Consider the following 16,094-nt stretch of genomic DNA (forward strand, 5'->3'; position numbering starts at 1 on the left):
CTGTCTTATATTGTTCTATGATATGTCTTTATCCATAACAAAGGTAGCCCAGTTGTGACCAGTTGTGATTCAATATTTTGTGTTGATGAAGGACTCTACTAGTACTACTCTAGAGTGTGAAATAAATTATATATGGAAAAAGACAAACCATTGAGACCTATTTCAGCTTTTTATACCGTTAATTATTGAAAATCGTCAGCTGAAAGATTTAAATAATTGATTACTCGCATACCTAAAATTTACTAAAACAACCAAACTTCTTTGCTTCTTCTTTCATCTGTGTATTCAGATCATAAAATGAAATAAAATATTTGATTGGTTGGATTTTCGAGATCGGTCCAATCAGACAGAGGAAGACAAATTATAAGATTTCCGGAAATGATCACGAAGCGAGAAGAGTGCTTCCTGTATCAAGTCAACTGTGTCAAGTTTGTTTTCTCTTTCTCTATTTTATGATGTTTTTAACGAAAATGTAGTGGATTACTTAAAGACAGACAACCTTTTTGATTTTTAATTGCAATATGTGCTAAAGAAAACTGTGACAGACATAAACATGAGCAAAATAGCGAACGGGAACGTTGTGTATTCGGGTTGGTTGGTAAAATCCCCTCCTGAGAATAAATTTCGATTGAGTGGTCCATGGAAAATATTTAGATCGGTAAGTGAAGAAGGGATGCAATAAGTGATTTAATTTCATCATTTATATATATACATGAAAATTAATCCTTTTCAGGTAAATTGCCATTGGAGACCAGATTGTCTTGTCATAACCCTTTTTATCTTCAGATATTTTACTAAAATAGTGGAACCAGGTGTAAAGCCAGAAATATCCAACATTTGCTTGATTTATTCCTGATATTTGTCCAATTTTAACAACTGTTTCGCATTAGTTAGGTTGGCATATCCAAAAACAGGATGTATTGCCGAGATTACATATAAATCAGAAGATGTGGTACTAGTGCCAATGAGATTACATGTTCGCTCTTGCAATTGCATAGTTTGTAAAATATAAAAATGATATTTTTTTTATAAATAACCTCATCAAAATTTAATTTTTTAAGTGTAAAACAGAACTTTTATTTTGTTCATACATATTTTTAAATAACAAATTAATGCTAAAAGTTCAGTCTTAATAAACTTATTCAGGTCGTAGTTTGCACATAAGATACATTTATATACATGTATTGTTGTGCAAATGTATGTTTCTATTGATTCTACAAGATTCAATATTTTATCTTATTGAATTACATTGTTTATTTGATATTTTGACTCAAATATTTATTACAATATACAATCAGCATTCAAATAGAATATACAATTCTCAATCAATGTGGAATATACAATCAACAATAAATTATTATATACATTGTATAATCAACAATCAATTAGAATAAACAATCACCAGTCAATTAGAATATACAATCACCAGTCAATTAGAATACACAATTTCCAGTCAATTAGAATATACAAAAATACTTGCTAATATCAGCTATATATATATACTTGTTTTGTTATGCAGAAATTTTGTGTAGAAGTAGTAGTTTGCAATTTGCAGTAAGACCATTTGTCTCTTGCAATATTAGCAGCAGGTTTCTTATATTTGTCTTTTATCTCTTGGTGATGCAAAGACTTAGAAATATTCACATACATGTATATCATGTATAACCAGCTGTAAAATACACATACAATTGTTACACATATTTATCATTTCATCATTTTTGGTCTGACAAATACACATAAAACTTATTTGAAGAAAAAAACAGCTCATAATCTAAGACTAAATAAAATTAATTTGTAACTGTTTTCTGTGTTGTTTTAAATAATGGGTAAAAACCACTCAGGGTGCAACATGGTGCAAACTTTACTTTATTCAGACCCTACACTAATCAGATGAATGGGTTACAGTTTTCAAAATGAAGCTAGAATTTAAATTTTTTAAGGATATCTTTTCAGTGTTTAAGCTTTGGACAAATACTATAAATTTGAAAAAGCAAAAATATTTGAAAACTGCAACAACTTCTTAACATGCTTAAGAAGATGAATATATACATGTATTATTTGAAATGAAATATTCACAGGAGTAAAAAACAGCACTTAGTCTAACCAGACACCTGGGCTAGCATTTCTTACTACCAGACTACTAATTTTTGTGTTAAGAAAAGTTTGATGAGGAAAACAAATAGTTTCCAGATTTTTTGGTATTAGGAAATTCCCTGTGGTAAATATAGCTTTTGTTATGCAGAGTTCTCAAAATATTTTTTCCCTGGTAGTCCTTGAAGAAAATCTGCTGTTCCTCACAATTATTTCTATTGCAAATTACCAAAATTGTGTCTGTCCTTTGCAAATTTTGGTGGACAAAACCTTGGATCACTACTTTTCTATGGTTATGATAGCTGATTTTTGTCTATTTTTGGAATGAATCCATTATTTTGTCTATGGTAATATAGGCATTGATCAATTGTTAATACCTCACCTGGTATCTATTGCATTGTACCTTAATTATATATAAATATCTGTCCTTAATGTGCATGATGTGGTAACAATCTGAAAAAAAAACAAGAAAACACTTGCATGATCACTTTGCAGTGTTTTCTTTAAGGCACATACACACATTCTTGACCCATGATATGTTTTGTCTGGATGCAACATTGTGCGTCTGCAGGAGCTATGGTGAATTTAAGTTGAAGCACAGCAATAAAAAGAAATGCTCTTTTGATATGTGTTGTATTAAGTGTGTGAAGGCGAGGGAAATTGCCATGAAGCATAAATACACCATATCCCTTCTTTTCGTGTTATCTTGTTTTCATTATCGTATGACTATTTCAGTATGTAAGAATTGAAAATGTCATTATAATAAACAAAACAAATGTATCATGAAATTTGAAAGGTTCAGCTTCATACATAGATGTTAGAATTACTACTCTGATATTTTAGGTATACACAGTTACATTGTTATTGTTTTGATGTTTAGATTTTCCATCATATGTTAGTGTTTTCAAGCCTAATTAGGTTTTGAAATGCATTGATTTTAGCTTTGACGTAAACAATGAGATCAGATCACAAAATGTATGACATCAGGTTTATTAGGATGTACTCTAAATCGTTGAATTGATAAACATGTATATAAGCATTAGATTTTTATATAAATATAGTGTTTCAGACATTTCAAATCTGAATGTCTAGATTGTATTTTAAAATGTGGCATTATAAAGTAAAAGTAAGATGGTATAGTTCAACAGTGGAGATATAAACAGTGTAAATAACATGAATAATGTCCCAGTTGAAATGTCTTTTTGTTTTGATGAGTTATGACTTCATCACTGCATGAAGTATTTTATAAACATCTTCGAAATGTCTTCATGTTACATCAGTGTTGCATGAAGCATCCTCTTTTAAATGCCTTTATGTTACATTTACTTCAGTGCTTCATAAAGTGTCCTCTGTAAGTGTGAATTGAAGATGCAATTTAGAAAGATACCCTAATAAAATGCACATTTTATACAATATACTCTTTATTACACACCGGAAACATGAAGGCACACTTTATAGATATGATTGAGGACACCCTCTACACATTGTGGCACATTTACATCCACCCCCATGGTATGTTATGACTGTACAACTTCAGCAATATTCAGATCATATATCACGAACTACATTTTGCAATAGAGTTATAATTGGTTAACATGGTTAAGCTCTTCGACCAAAGTCAAGAATAAGATTTAAGCTATACAATGTGTAAGTAGGGCACATACAATTAAAATTATTCACAACTTGTTTCAACCCAGTTTGATTAAGAGCTTGGCATATGTCATGATATGGTACACATGTACATGATGTATGAGCACATGTCATGATATGGTACACATGCACATGATGTTTGAGCACATGTCATGATATGGTACACATGTACATGATGTATGAGCACATTTAGATTATTTTTAGAACATCCATATATGTACATATATAAAAATAAAGACATGTGGTATGATTGCCAATGAAACAACTCTCCACAAGACCAAATGACACAGAAATTAACAACTATAAGTCACTGTACGGCCTTCAACAATGAGCAAAGCCCATACCGCATAGTCAGCTATAATGACCCCTATACAATGCACATATAAAAATGAAGAGGTGTGGTATGTCATTGCCAATGAAAACTATCCACCAGAATCCAAATGAAGTGGATGTTAGCAACTATAGGTCATCATACAGTCTTAAGCAATAAGTAAAATCTATGCATTTATGTTAAGGTTTATATGATATGTGTTATCAAGTTTTATTGTATTTTTGGGTGACTGTCAACACATGCCCCACCTTCCAATATGTCCTGTATTCATTATTGCTCAGTGTTTTAAACTTCTGTTTAAAGGTTTGTTGTATGTTTTTTTTAAAATAGAACAAGGAAGTAAACATATTTTTTTCATATAATAATAGACCTTTAAGATGTCATTGACGATTGTCAACAATTAAGTAGTGAAAATTCTTTTATATATCAAAGGTATTTTGAAATTGACAATGACATTAGTAGAAGTTTGTTATTTGTGGAAGAACATGACAAAAGAATGTGAATAGTTGAATTAAAATGAAACTGAAATCAAGGATACATTTATTTAGTGAAAAAAAAATGATTAATTTCTCATCTATTCTATTCATGATCTATTTTTAACTTTCAAAGAAAAAAAGTCTCGACCTTCAAAATTAAAAATTTATGTTGAGTCCTCAAATCTAGCATTGGTCCAACAGTCCAAAGATTGTAAAAAAATAGTAAGAAACTGTAAATGTTCTAGAATATTGCAGCACATTTTGATTGAATTATTGCCAATTTGTACACCAAGACATGTAAATTTCAAAACCTTAATTTGTCAAATGACTGGTTTCCTTAACCATAATTCTCTCCATGCCAGAAGTCGCATAAGGCCTCCATGGTTTCATTGACTGGTTTCAGGTCTCTCAAAACAATTCGGTTGCCTATTTTGTTCTTTCTTAACTTTTCCAAGCTGTCTGATTTAGAGTTTCGCAGATGGATTGGCCTTTGCCCATTATTAAATATGCGAAAGGTTTACTTTATATGTTATATTGTTTGCTTTGTGGGTCCAATTTTTGCATTGCCTCAGTAAAGAAAATAAGAGGTTGCCACTGAAAATTCTGCTTGTCAGTCATCCAAATTGATAACAGACTTGAAGCAGACAGAATGACCACCTGTTACCCACACATTTAGAGATGACTACAGCCAATATATGTACCAAAGCACTTGAATATCATAATGCTGATTTAATAATTATAATTACATCTCAAATAGTAAACTGATCAAATATTTCCTCCCTAATTGAGTTAACCTAAATAAGTATATAATTATTACTATTTTACTCTTGTTACATTGAAGTGTTAGATTATAATAAGACATGAGAGTTATATAAAATCATCGTGGATTGAGGAAGTTGATAATATAAGTTATATAATTGCTCAGTCAATCATTGTTTTATCTTTTGAGATGGAACTTCTGGTACAACAAAATGTGCCTAGTTTATCTTTGTTGTATTAACAAGGCGATGATTTAAGGTATTCTGCTAACTGAACAAGAGCTTTGTTGGCACAGTGTTCAATAATTATTTTTATTTGCTCTTTAAAATTTTCTTTTTTTAAGTATCTTTAAGCATAATTGTTTTGTTTTAGCAGTAGGAGACAAGTATATCACCCATGTTCCTTTAGTATTAAAGAATGGATTATGATATATACCAAATCAAATATCAAATATTTTATTATTCCAATCATGGTCCCACTGGGGCCATTTACATTAGTAGTTGATTTTTCAATCAGATTGAAATAAGAATCCTGTGTCCACGCTTTGCTTACAAGGATCTGAAAACGCTCCACTCTACTTGCTGTTTTAGAGAGTTTGTGTATCCACTGGTTTTGTTGTAATTTTACACACCTTCAAAAATTTGAATGCCTCAAATTTCATTGGCTGATGTAATAATCACCTGAACAGAAAGTAGAAGTAGTGTTATCAGATCCTTGTAAGGTACTTGTAAGCATGGAAAGAGTATGCGTATTTCAATCAGATTGTAGTTATAACGCATACTATTTAATGTTCAAGGTAATCATTGAAGTACCACTGAACAAAAAGTTTTACAAATTTTACAAAATAGGTTTGATTATTGCTGATTTGACCTATGCCATATGTAAAAGTAATTGCCCTTAGTTATCTGAATTTTATTTTCAGTTTTTCAGATGATTATTGAAGAATTGCGTGATTCAATAATTTGAAATTTTGACACAGAGATATGGACTGCTACAATAATGATCTTTACTCTTAACGATAGTTATGATTGAAAATGATTTTTATCATTAGTCTGCTATTCTTATTGAGCTCTATATGGATTTTTTATGAAATAGACCTTTGCCATTATAATTCAAGGTATTTTTTCAATACGCATTAAACAAGTGGGGATTTTTTCAGTGTCTGCTGATAGCTGGAGTTTTCTTTCACTTTGGTCAATATTCATTAAACTTTAAAAACAGTATTTCGGTTGTAAATGAAAAGATATCATGTAATTTTTAGTTTAGTTTATACGGGGTAATTTGGTGAATTGACTTTTGCCATTACAGAGTTATTTGACTTTGTTAACATAAGGTAGATGGGGTGTCTAAATTATAATCCATAGAATTTTTTAATAATTTGCCAAAATGTAGTTTATTTCATGCTTTTTAAAAAAAATAACAAAAAGAATGGGTCACGGGGCTTATTTTCACGCTACAGGTTGTGCAAAATTGACAGATTTTTGTATACATTATGCATGCAAAACCCAATTTTCTGCCATAAAACGAAAACTACAGCATAGAATTTTGAGATAAAATATGAGAAGATAGCTCTAATAGTATGCTTTCAGATAAGAAAAAGAAACAATGGGGTCACGGGACCCGTTTTCTTGCTACATAATTAAATAGGTAAATTCCTAACACATTCTATTGTAAATGTAACTTTACCTGAATTATCTGCCCTTACATTTGAGTTGCCTCCCCTTATGTGACAAAGTTGGAAAAAATTGAATCAAACAAAAGTATTCTGTTTTTTTGTAAAAACAACCATAAATATGATAAAACATGTCATTTTCTATATTGAAATGAAAATTCTTACACATGAATTACGGACTACTCTCAAAATTTGCACATTTTATCAAAGATCTAGACCAATTGTTTTCTGGTATTTCAAAATCCAAGATGGAGGAAGACACCCTATCTACCATAAGTCATGTTTATTACCAATTTTTCATAACGATATTGTCATGATAACTCTTTAATGGTTTAATTTGTATATACATGTATTGTACATGTAACTTTAGGTACTTATGGGTAGATATATATTTATATTGGCACATGTATACAGTATATGTTATTTCATGAACATTGATGAAGCTTCATTTTTCAGAATTATTAATTTACATTTCATATTTCTGATCATGCCTATCAATTTAAAGACTTTTATATATATATAGTTGACTATGCTAATTTCATGTGTCAAGACATTTTGGCAGATTAGGATAAACTAGCCTGTCAACACTGAGGTTGTGATTGGGAAACCACTATCATAGCAAGATGCTGGACTCAGATCTTAATTGACTTGGATTGCCAGTTTTCCTTCCAAAGGTGTGCAGTGGTTCTCTTCTATTACTCCAGCTTTCTCCACCAATAAAAACTGACTGCCATAGAATAGCCAAGTGTGCTGTAAGTGACGTCAAACACCATCAATCCATCAATCTTTGACAATGAGCTGACAATGCTTCTACACAATATTGAAAGCGTGGGTGGTTCCCGAGTTGAGGAACCCTTTCTTTGGAAGTTGATTTTGAAAATTATGTAAAAATCCAAGAAAAATATTCCCCTCCCCCTGTTACAGGTGGAACACCTTCATTTAAATGTTTCTATAACAGTGCTTAAGCATTGAATTTAGTTGTACTCTTTGATACTTGTTTGGAACTACTACCTGTAATCCGATAACAAGGAAGCACCCTACTACCATGACTAGTGTGGTTTGTATGAATCTAGCATGGTTTTGGTAGAAGTCTAGTTTACAGTATTTATTTGTTATTGTTTACTTTTAAAGTATAAGTGATTGTCTAGTGTCATTGTATTTCCTGATTTCTGTTTTAACAGGAAGTGAATAATATTTCACAGAAATCTAAATACAAAATGTAGGTTGTAATTAGGGCAATTTGTTTTTCTCTCTATAGTACTGTTTTAATAGTTTATTTATTTGTGCAAATTTGTGTGTGTCCTTATACTCCTCTTGGCGACCTTTGTTTCTAAAGCTGTACTATTCACCAGTTCCGACTCTTATGAGATCGATATAATGATTGTCTCAGTATAATTGATTGATCAAATGAAATTAAATTTGGTTAAGTATGATACAACTATAGCCTGGGAAGCGATTCATAAGGGATCCTACATTCTCTTGATATGACATTTTCTTAGTTTTTTTTAAGTTGTCTTAACGTATATTTTGTTGATTAAGGTGTATTCAGGTACTTGCATGGTACTATAACAACATGTAGAAAATAATATGGTTGTCAGTGAGACAGCATCCCAAAAAATACCATAGAAAATAAAAGACTTCCAGCTGTCCAATGATAGGCAATGCATTGGTGCAATGACAGAATTAGGTCAGAGATTTTGAACAATATGAAAGGGATTTATTTCAGCTAATATGGTAAATGTATTTCATAATTTCGAGTGGTGTGTATGGTGCTTCCAGATTCCTCTCAGTTCCTTGTATACCAATTCCCTGTTTAAATTTGAGAAAAAAATATAACTGTATGGAATAGTCTCAGTTTGAAAATATTCGGCTGACTGTGTTAGAATATATATCATTAACAAATTGCTGTGTAAGCAATTTGAGCCATTTACCCCAATTATTTATATTACCTATTATCGTGATTATAATACTTAAATATATTGACATTTCAATTCTGTACATTTTTTGGTATACAATATATAAATATATATATAGATAGATAATTGTATTATGTTCCTCAATAAAACTTCTCTCTTATCTGTGTTTACAAATGAAGGTAAATTTCATAAATATATAAGATTATATGTACAGTACATGTATTTTAAATTCGAATAAGTAAATAACAGGTTTATCTTTAACTCTTTTTGTATCTAATCATGCCATTCATGTTGACAAGATTTGAATATTTGAATATGCTTAAACATGTTTAAAGATATACATGTATTTGAACATCCACCAATCCACACCATTGGCCTTTGGTTTGAGGTCTTTTGTTGAACTCATTGGACTTTTAATGAGATTATATGATAATTATTAAGTGGATGAGATTATTTGATAATTGGTCAGTGATAGATGATCTTATCAAGATTGCAGGCCAAATATAGATGCTTTAAAAATAAAACAAGACAGACATTTGAGTATTTGTAGAGTTTCAAGGTTTTCTGTCAATTGCCTGTGGCAGATCCAGGATAGGAGTAGCAGATGCACACCCCCTTTAAATGCTCCAAAAATTTATATAATTTTCGACTTGCTCCACTTGGCACTATCTATTATTTTTTCTGGAATTTAAAAAATCTTGGATCTCGAATTTAAAAATCCTGGATCTTCCCATGAATGCCAAGATGTTCAAAGGGTTTAATTTTTACATTGCTAGGAGCTTTGGCTGTCCAAGTAAAAATTTCTTCCCCTATCAAATATGCCCTCAATTTCCAATGGCAGTCCATCATCCCACCCATCAACCGGGTTGAACAACCTTGCAGAACCTATTGCTTACTAGTATTTGCTTTTGTCCTAAATATGCATCAAATATTTGCCACAGGACATTCAGAGCATGAAACAATCATTCAGTCAATCATTTTTATGGTAGAATTATCAGTTTCCAATGACAAGTAACAATGTATAAGGTATATGGGTTTAAAAATGGGACACTTCATACAAAATTATTATAAATCAGAATGATCTCGTGCATATTAATATTACATTTTTTTTGTACTGTATCAATCATAACACTTTGTCCCCAGTCACTTTTGATAGAAACTTATATGTGCATCTGTGCATTATGGTAGTATTGACTGCACTCAACATTGCTCTTTATCGTAAATTAGTTTTATTGATCTATTATTAACTAACATTGAAAGAGTTTCCTTCTGTTTGATGATAATACAGATTAAGAAGCTGTTAAGTTTAAGCCACTTTATAGTGGAGTAATTGAATCCTTTGTAGTTGGATGTACTGATAGAAAATGTCTTTACTCACATTGTCTATTAGGAAACATAAAGGTCAAGAAGTGCACAAATTTGTAGGTCATGGAAAATGGGTCATAAGATTAATGGAAAGTAAAGGTGTGTTTATTCATAACATAAAATCTTTACATCCAATTGACTAAACCAACAGTTAAGGAAATTGTACTTTTATTGCTATTCTTCATCCCAAAGATACTGTGAGAACTTCAACTTGGAGCACAACTCTCACCTCACTGCAAATTAAGGATTACCCCTAAAACATATGTACCAATTTGAGTGGAATTCTTTGCTTGATGTTAATCATGCTACATATGTGTATTTAGGAACACAGATGGAATGGTATGATAGTTGTTGAAGCATGAGGAAAATCTGTATGAAGATTTCCAATCATCCAAAGCTTGGATAAGTTCAATAATCAGGGGAAATAATCTTAAATGGGGGGAGGGGGCCAATATGTTGCAGATATTTCTGCTGTTGATTATGATGGGGGTTTGGATCCTTCATTGGACTAATAGTTATCTGCTTGAAATAGACTTATTTGAAAGACTCTAGAAACACAAATATTTCACTAAAATGGATGAGAATTTCAAGTGGCCAAATAATCCATAAGTTTTAAGGAAGTATCAGCTGAAAAATGGTATAGTAACCACTTTTCAAATTAGTCCTTAAAATATAATAGCAGATACCATTAGTTCTCTCCCAAAAAAATACTGGAATTTAGATTTTTTGTGTTGTTGACCAGCAAACTTTTTATCTTTTATCAGAAAAGGAAGCTACTCTCAAAGTCACTTTGTACTTTGTTTGATATAAGAGGTATGATTTAAAAAAAAAAACTTGTCAAAGATAATAAGTATATTGATAACAACTAAAAAACACAATGACTGTAGTCTGTGTTGGACTATCATAGTAATATTACATCAGTGTACCACTATAAGTATTTGACTTTGTTTTTAAGTGCTTTGTTTTGAAAAAAAATATGTTTAACTCAGATAACATATGCATGGGAAACTTGAAATTGTGTATGTTTGTTTCTTGTTGTTTTAATTTTGCCACATTCAGTACCATAGCTTTGCTGTATCATTGCAGCTGAAACTGTGAGCAATGTTATTATAATTCAGGGATCAGATACCTGTCTAAAATCTATTACAGAAGAAAATGTTATTATAATTCAGGGATCAGATACCTGTCTAAAATCTATTACAGAAGAAAATGTTATTATAATTCAGGGATCAGATACCTGTCTAAAATCTATTACAGAAGAAAATGTTATTATAATTCAGGGATCAGATACCTGTCTAAAATCTATTACAGAAGAAAATGTTATTAGAATTCAGGGATCAGATACCTGTCTAAAATCTATTACAGAAGAATTCAAAACTAAGTTTAGTTGATGTTATGTAGCTTATAAATTTATGTTCTATTTCTCATTCTAACATGACGTTCTTCAAACGCTTTGAGTACATACCCGTGGTAAAATATGAATATATTGTTTGGGCTGTTCCGATCGTACTCCCGTGTCATATGCTTTTTTATGAATGAGCTACCCGATGTCATAGAATGATGACGTAAGAATATAAGCATTTTACGGGAAAATACACGCTTGTGAAACCGAAAATCATCACAACAAGGAAACGTAAACAAACGATGCTAAAATGTGTTATATAAGCCATTTTTTGTTTACATATATGACATATAAATACAATTATCATTTAGATTCATCCAAACCTATCTAAATATGTCATTGTAAATAGTTTAAGCATGCCATTTATTCAGTTTGCTCCGTTCTTTTACGTCAATTTAATAGTGCGTTTATTTATGGGAACAGCAAATAATGCCTTCACCTAGAGCGCTTCGATCCAAAAGAATTGCCGTATTTGTCCTATTAGAATCTAAATAATTCATGGGGGCTTGAATATATCGTGATTTTACCATGGGTTGTCCCTTTATGCCGATATTTTACCCCTCGCTATCGCTCAGGGTAAAATATTTGTCATAAAGGGCCAACCCGTGGTAAAATCACAATATATTCCAGCCCCCATGAATTATTTCTTAAACAATCAGGAGACTTTATATAATGGTCACAGACCTTATCCAAATAAAAACAAAATCTCCAAAGTTAAGAGAAAAGGAAGTTCCTTTAAAATGATGGTGTAATAGTTTCTATGGATCCATTTATCCTTGTTAATTAAATAATGTTATTTAGAATAATTGAGATATTTCTATAATGTAATTGTATCTGGTATTTGAAATATTTGATAACTCTCCAGCTTCAGCAATAGATAATTACTCTCATATTTATAACTTATTTAACTACCTGTCTGTGTTTTTAATTGTAGGTGAGGATACACACCTGCTTACCAAAACAATTCTTTTATTTTGGATTTGTAAACATTTCATTCATACATTTGCAAAATTTATGATATTTCTAGTGGAATAACTGTATTTTCTTACTTTATTGAATGAATAATTATGTTTTAACTTTGTGATACAACAGCAAATAAAATTCCAGGTCCTGCCCAGGAATTTATAATAAGGCTTCACTCATATGTTAAATCTTCTTAAAATGTTAAAATACATACTTTCATATACAATATATGAACATGTGAATTAATTGTTAAGAAATATAGGTGTTCAATTTTTATAATGGCCAAAATTTGATCTTCCAATTCAGTAAGAATATTTTCTCCATAAACTTTCGGCTGCACTCATTATTAAACAAAGCATTTCCTTTGACATGAAGAAGATTATCGAGCCTCCTTTAGCAAAACATGGAAGAACCTATTTGTCTTTTCTTAGTTTAATGATATGTGTAAGTAAAACACATAGTGCATTTACATATGTAAATACTGAAAACCTCCCAATTTATTGATTAAATATGGGAAAATTTAATGGTTGAAAATTAAAGTACAAGTATAGAACTTTTCCATCACTTTGCTTTATGGTCTGGGTTGATTTAATCTCAATTGTGGTCAGTTTCAAATGCTTGATAGATACAAATTTCTTGAAGAAGCTATAAAATGCCCCTGCCATCATCGAAGGGGGAATTATATATATAAGTGTTTCCCTTGTGTCTGTCCGTATGTACATCACAAAATTGGTTTCCGTTCTCTAACTTTAGTTTGCCTCAACCAAATGTTATAAAACTTATACACAATGCTTATTACCACAAAACACAGATCAAGTTCAAATTTGGGTGGCGTCACTTTTACTGTTCTCGAGTTATGCCCCTTTATTATGTTATATGCAAGAGGGTGCACACATTCTCCAATTATTATTGTTATTATTTTGATCTGATTTTTATGAAGCCACACCTTTTAAAGAATAAAGATTATTTTTATCCTTTAAATCTGATGAAAATTTGTTTTCAAAATTTGTTTTTTTCCACAATACACATGTTCTACATGTTCTAATTTTAAGAACAAACAGTTTTTCACTGGACTTTTTCATATGTGATTATGTAAGCATTGGATCTTTTCAAATGCTTCAATACAAAACTGATGACATCTTTATTTGACTGCTACTAGCCCCTTAATTTCTGTATATAAATACATTTGTAAGTATACCAAGAGATGCTGATTTTCAATTAAACTGTATTTTATCTCAGCTCTCAATTATTTCTTATGTCCACAATAATGTAGAAATAGATATATATTGCATTCACCAAAGTGTCACTGAAAAGTAGAATACAGTTTTGAGATTTTAGAATATGCATACAGGACTCTTCATTCAGTAGCTAAAAAGACATTGCAAGGTGTCCACACTTTTAAAAGATGATTTTATACTTCTCTTCAAAGAAAATTCTACAATTTTCAAATTTGATACTTAATGTTTGTTTTTTGGTGTATTTTATTTTCTTTTATCAAAGTGTGGTAGATATTGATTTACAAATACAACAGTCACTTTGACACTCAGCATTTTATAATAAAAAATGCAAGAAGGTGTTTCTTTGTAGATTTAGTATTATTGTTATTTAAATATCCAGACTTCTCCATCTGTTACAATGTTGCAGATGCCGATAGATTATATATGATTCAATACAAATCTTTATAAAAACTGTAATTCCTGATAGAGAATATGACATATTAATGTTGTGAATAATAGTTGTTTAATGATCATCTATAGTTATTTTTCTCCCACTTCCCTGGGTCCTGTGTAATGATGTTTAAGTACAGAATAACTTCACAGGAATTATACATGTCTGAAAAAAAATATTGATAAAAAGAAAGTTGTTGGTTAGGTAAAGTATATTCTTAGAAACCTTTTAAATAAGAGTTAGGTACAATTTCTTTGGTTACAAGGTTGAATAAAAACAAATATTATAGCATTTTTATGACCATTTTATTAATTTAGTGTAACCTAGGAAACAAGGATTTTTTACTTAAGAACAAAAAGCATAAAATATGAGGCATACATTAAAATTTTGGTTGATGTCAAGTAAAATTAAGTAAACCTTAAAAAAAAAAATTATGCAAACTGGTTACATTGTAGAGCCAATAAAAATACCTAGCAGTGGTTTTGTTGGGCCAATAAAAAAATACTAGTCAGTAGTTTCATGCTATAAACAGTAAATATAAAGTTTACTAGACTGATAGTAATTTGATTTTGAGTTATTTCCCTTGGCTGCAATTTTGGAGGGGTAAATAGTTGATTTCTTATTTGACTAACCAAATTGAAACATGCAGTACAAACAAGTCTGATAAGAGATCCTTACTTGTTTGTAGATATGAATCAAGCAACACTTTAAGAAATTAAAATTATTCAGAAAATAACCTTTTTTAAAGTCTTAAGAGCAGTAATGTTCAGTATATAAATAAATAAGTTGAATTTGGCAGAATAATGAAAGCATTTCTGCACGTAGACCTCCAATATGGTGAAAAAGGGAAGGAACTCTTGCTCAAATTGTGTCAATCTAAACCGATGTATAAAACTACTTAACCTATAGTCACTGATATTTATAATGCAGTTTGTTTAAATGGCAATTAAAAAAGTCCTAATTTATGCAAACTTTTTGAATATAAAATAATAATTTAAAAGATTACTTTTTATATACATTAAGATAAATTTATTTTTTTTATTGCACATGTAATTACCAGTATTGTGATGAGTTTAGTAGCAATGCATCACAAGTCTCTGAAGGCTGGCTGATATGAAATATTATGTAATAAATCCTTCAAGGAAAAGTTTTGTTACCAAATTTAAACTGCTAATTAGGTGTATTTGTAGTAGGATGCTTCAATATTGAGTGCTTGAAAACCCAAAGGTTGACTGGGGTATTGAAATATGGTCATCCCTTAATCTTCTCCCTACTGGTAGTGAAAAGCTTGCCAAAGTGGGGGTCTGTTTGGCTGTGAGGGATGTCATCTCAATTCAGAATGGGAATGTTAAATCTGATGCCTCATGTACACAAAGTGCCATGCTTTCGCCATGTTAAGAACATTTGCACCTGATGCAAGGCTACATGTCTGACCCTATCCAAAAGTGCTTCATTTTCAAGTGGCCGTCTAATGTTCCTGGCATCATTCATAGACTTATTGTTGTATTGAATTTGTCCTGAACATGCATGAAAATTTTTCCACTTAATGTATAGAAAACAACCATCATTCAATCATGCGTAGTGCTTGAATACAATTCTCAGTCATTGTAGAACCAAGGATTTAAAAATTTGTACATTCCAACTAACTACTAGAACATATATATAGCATTTTGAGTAAAAGCAAAGACTTATAGATAGAGTTCAGAATAATATGAGTGGTTATGATGACATGTCTTTCTGTTGACTGGTGCTTTGTGAGTTGCACAATAACATTTGGATTAGTCTAGTACATGTAGTACAA

At 30.8% G+C, this 16,094-nt stretch overlaps 2 protein-coding genes across 4 annotated transcripts in view; one reads left to right on the plus strand and one right to left on the minus strand.

Annotated features, from left to right (window-relative positions):
* Nucleotides 1–288, minus strand: part of LOC127714345 (calpain-15-like) — a 47,267-nt gene extending 46,979 nt beyond the window's left edge. Inside the window, exon 1 of the mRNA XM_052220404.1 lies at nucleotides 233–288. The gene's annotated coding sequence lies outside the window, so the exon portion shown is untranslated. The remainder of the gene's footprint in view (nucleotides 1–232) is intronic.
* Nucleotides 289–386: 98 nt separating this feature from the next.
* LOC127714349 (GRB2-associated-binding protein 1-like) overlaps nucleotides 387–16,094 on the plus strand; it is a 52,911-nt gene continuing 37,203 nt past the window's right edge. For all 3 annotated transcript variants that reach the window (XM_052220411.1, XM_052220413.1, XM_052220412.1), the window contains exon 1: nucleotides 387–658. In XM_052220411.1, the coding sequence (XP_052076371.1) occupies nucleotides 554–658 (105 nt within the window). In that variant the 5' untranslated portion in view covers nucleotides 387–553. The remainder of the gene's footprint in view (nucleotides 659–16,094) is intronic.

The sequence above is a fragment of the Mytilus californianus genome, unplaced genomic scaffold, assembly GCF_021869535.1.
Source record: "Mytilus californianus isolate M0D057914Y unplaced genomic scaffold, xbMytCali1.0.p SCAF_9, whole genome shotgun sequence".
Taxonomy (NCBI): Eukaryota; Metazoa; Mollusca; class Bivalvia; order Mytilida; family Mytilidae; genus Mytilus; species Mytilus californianus.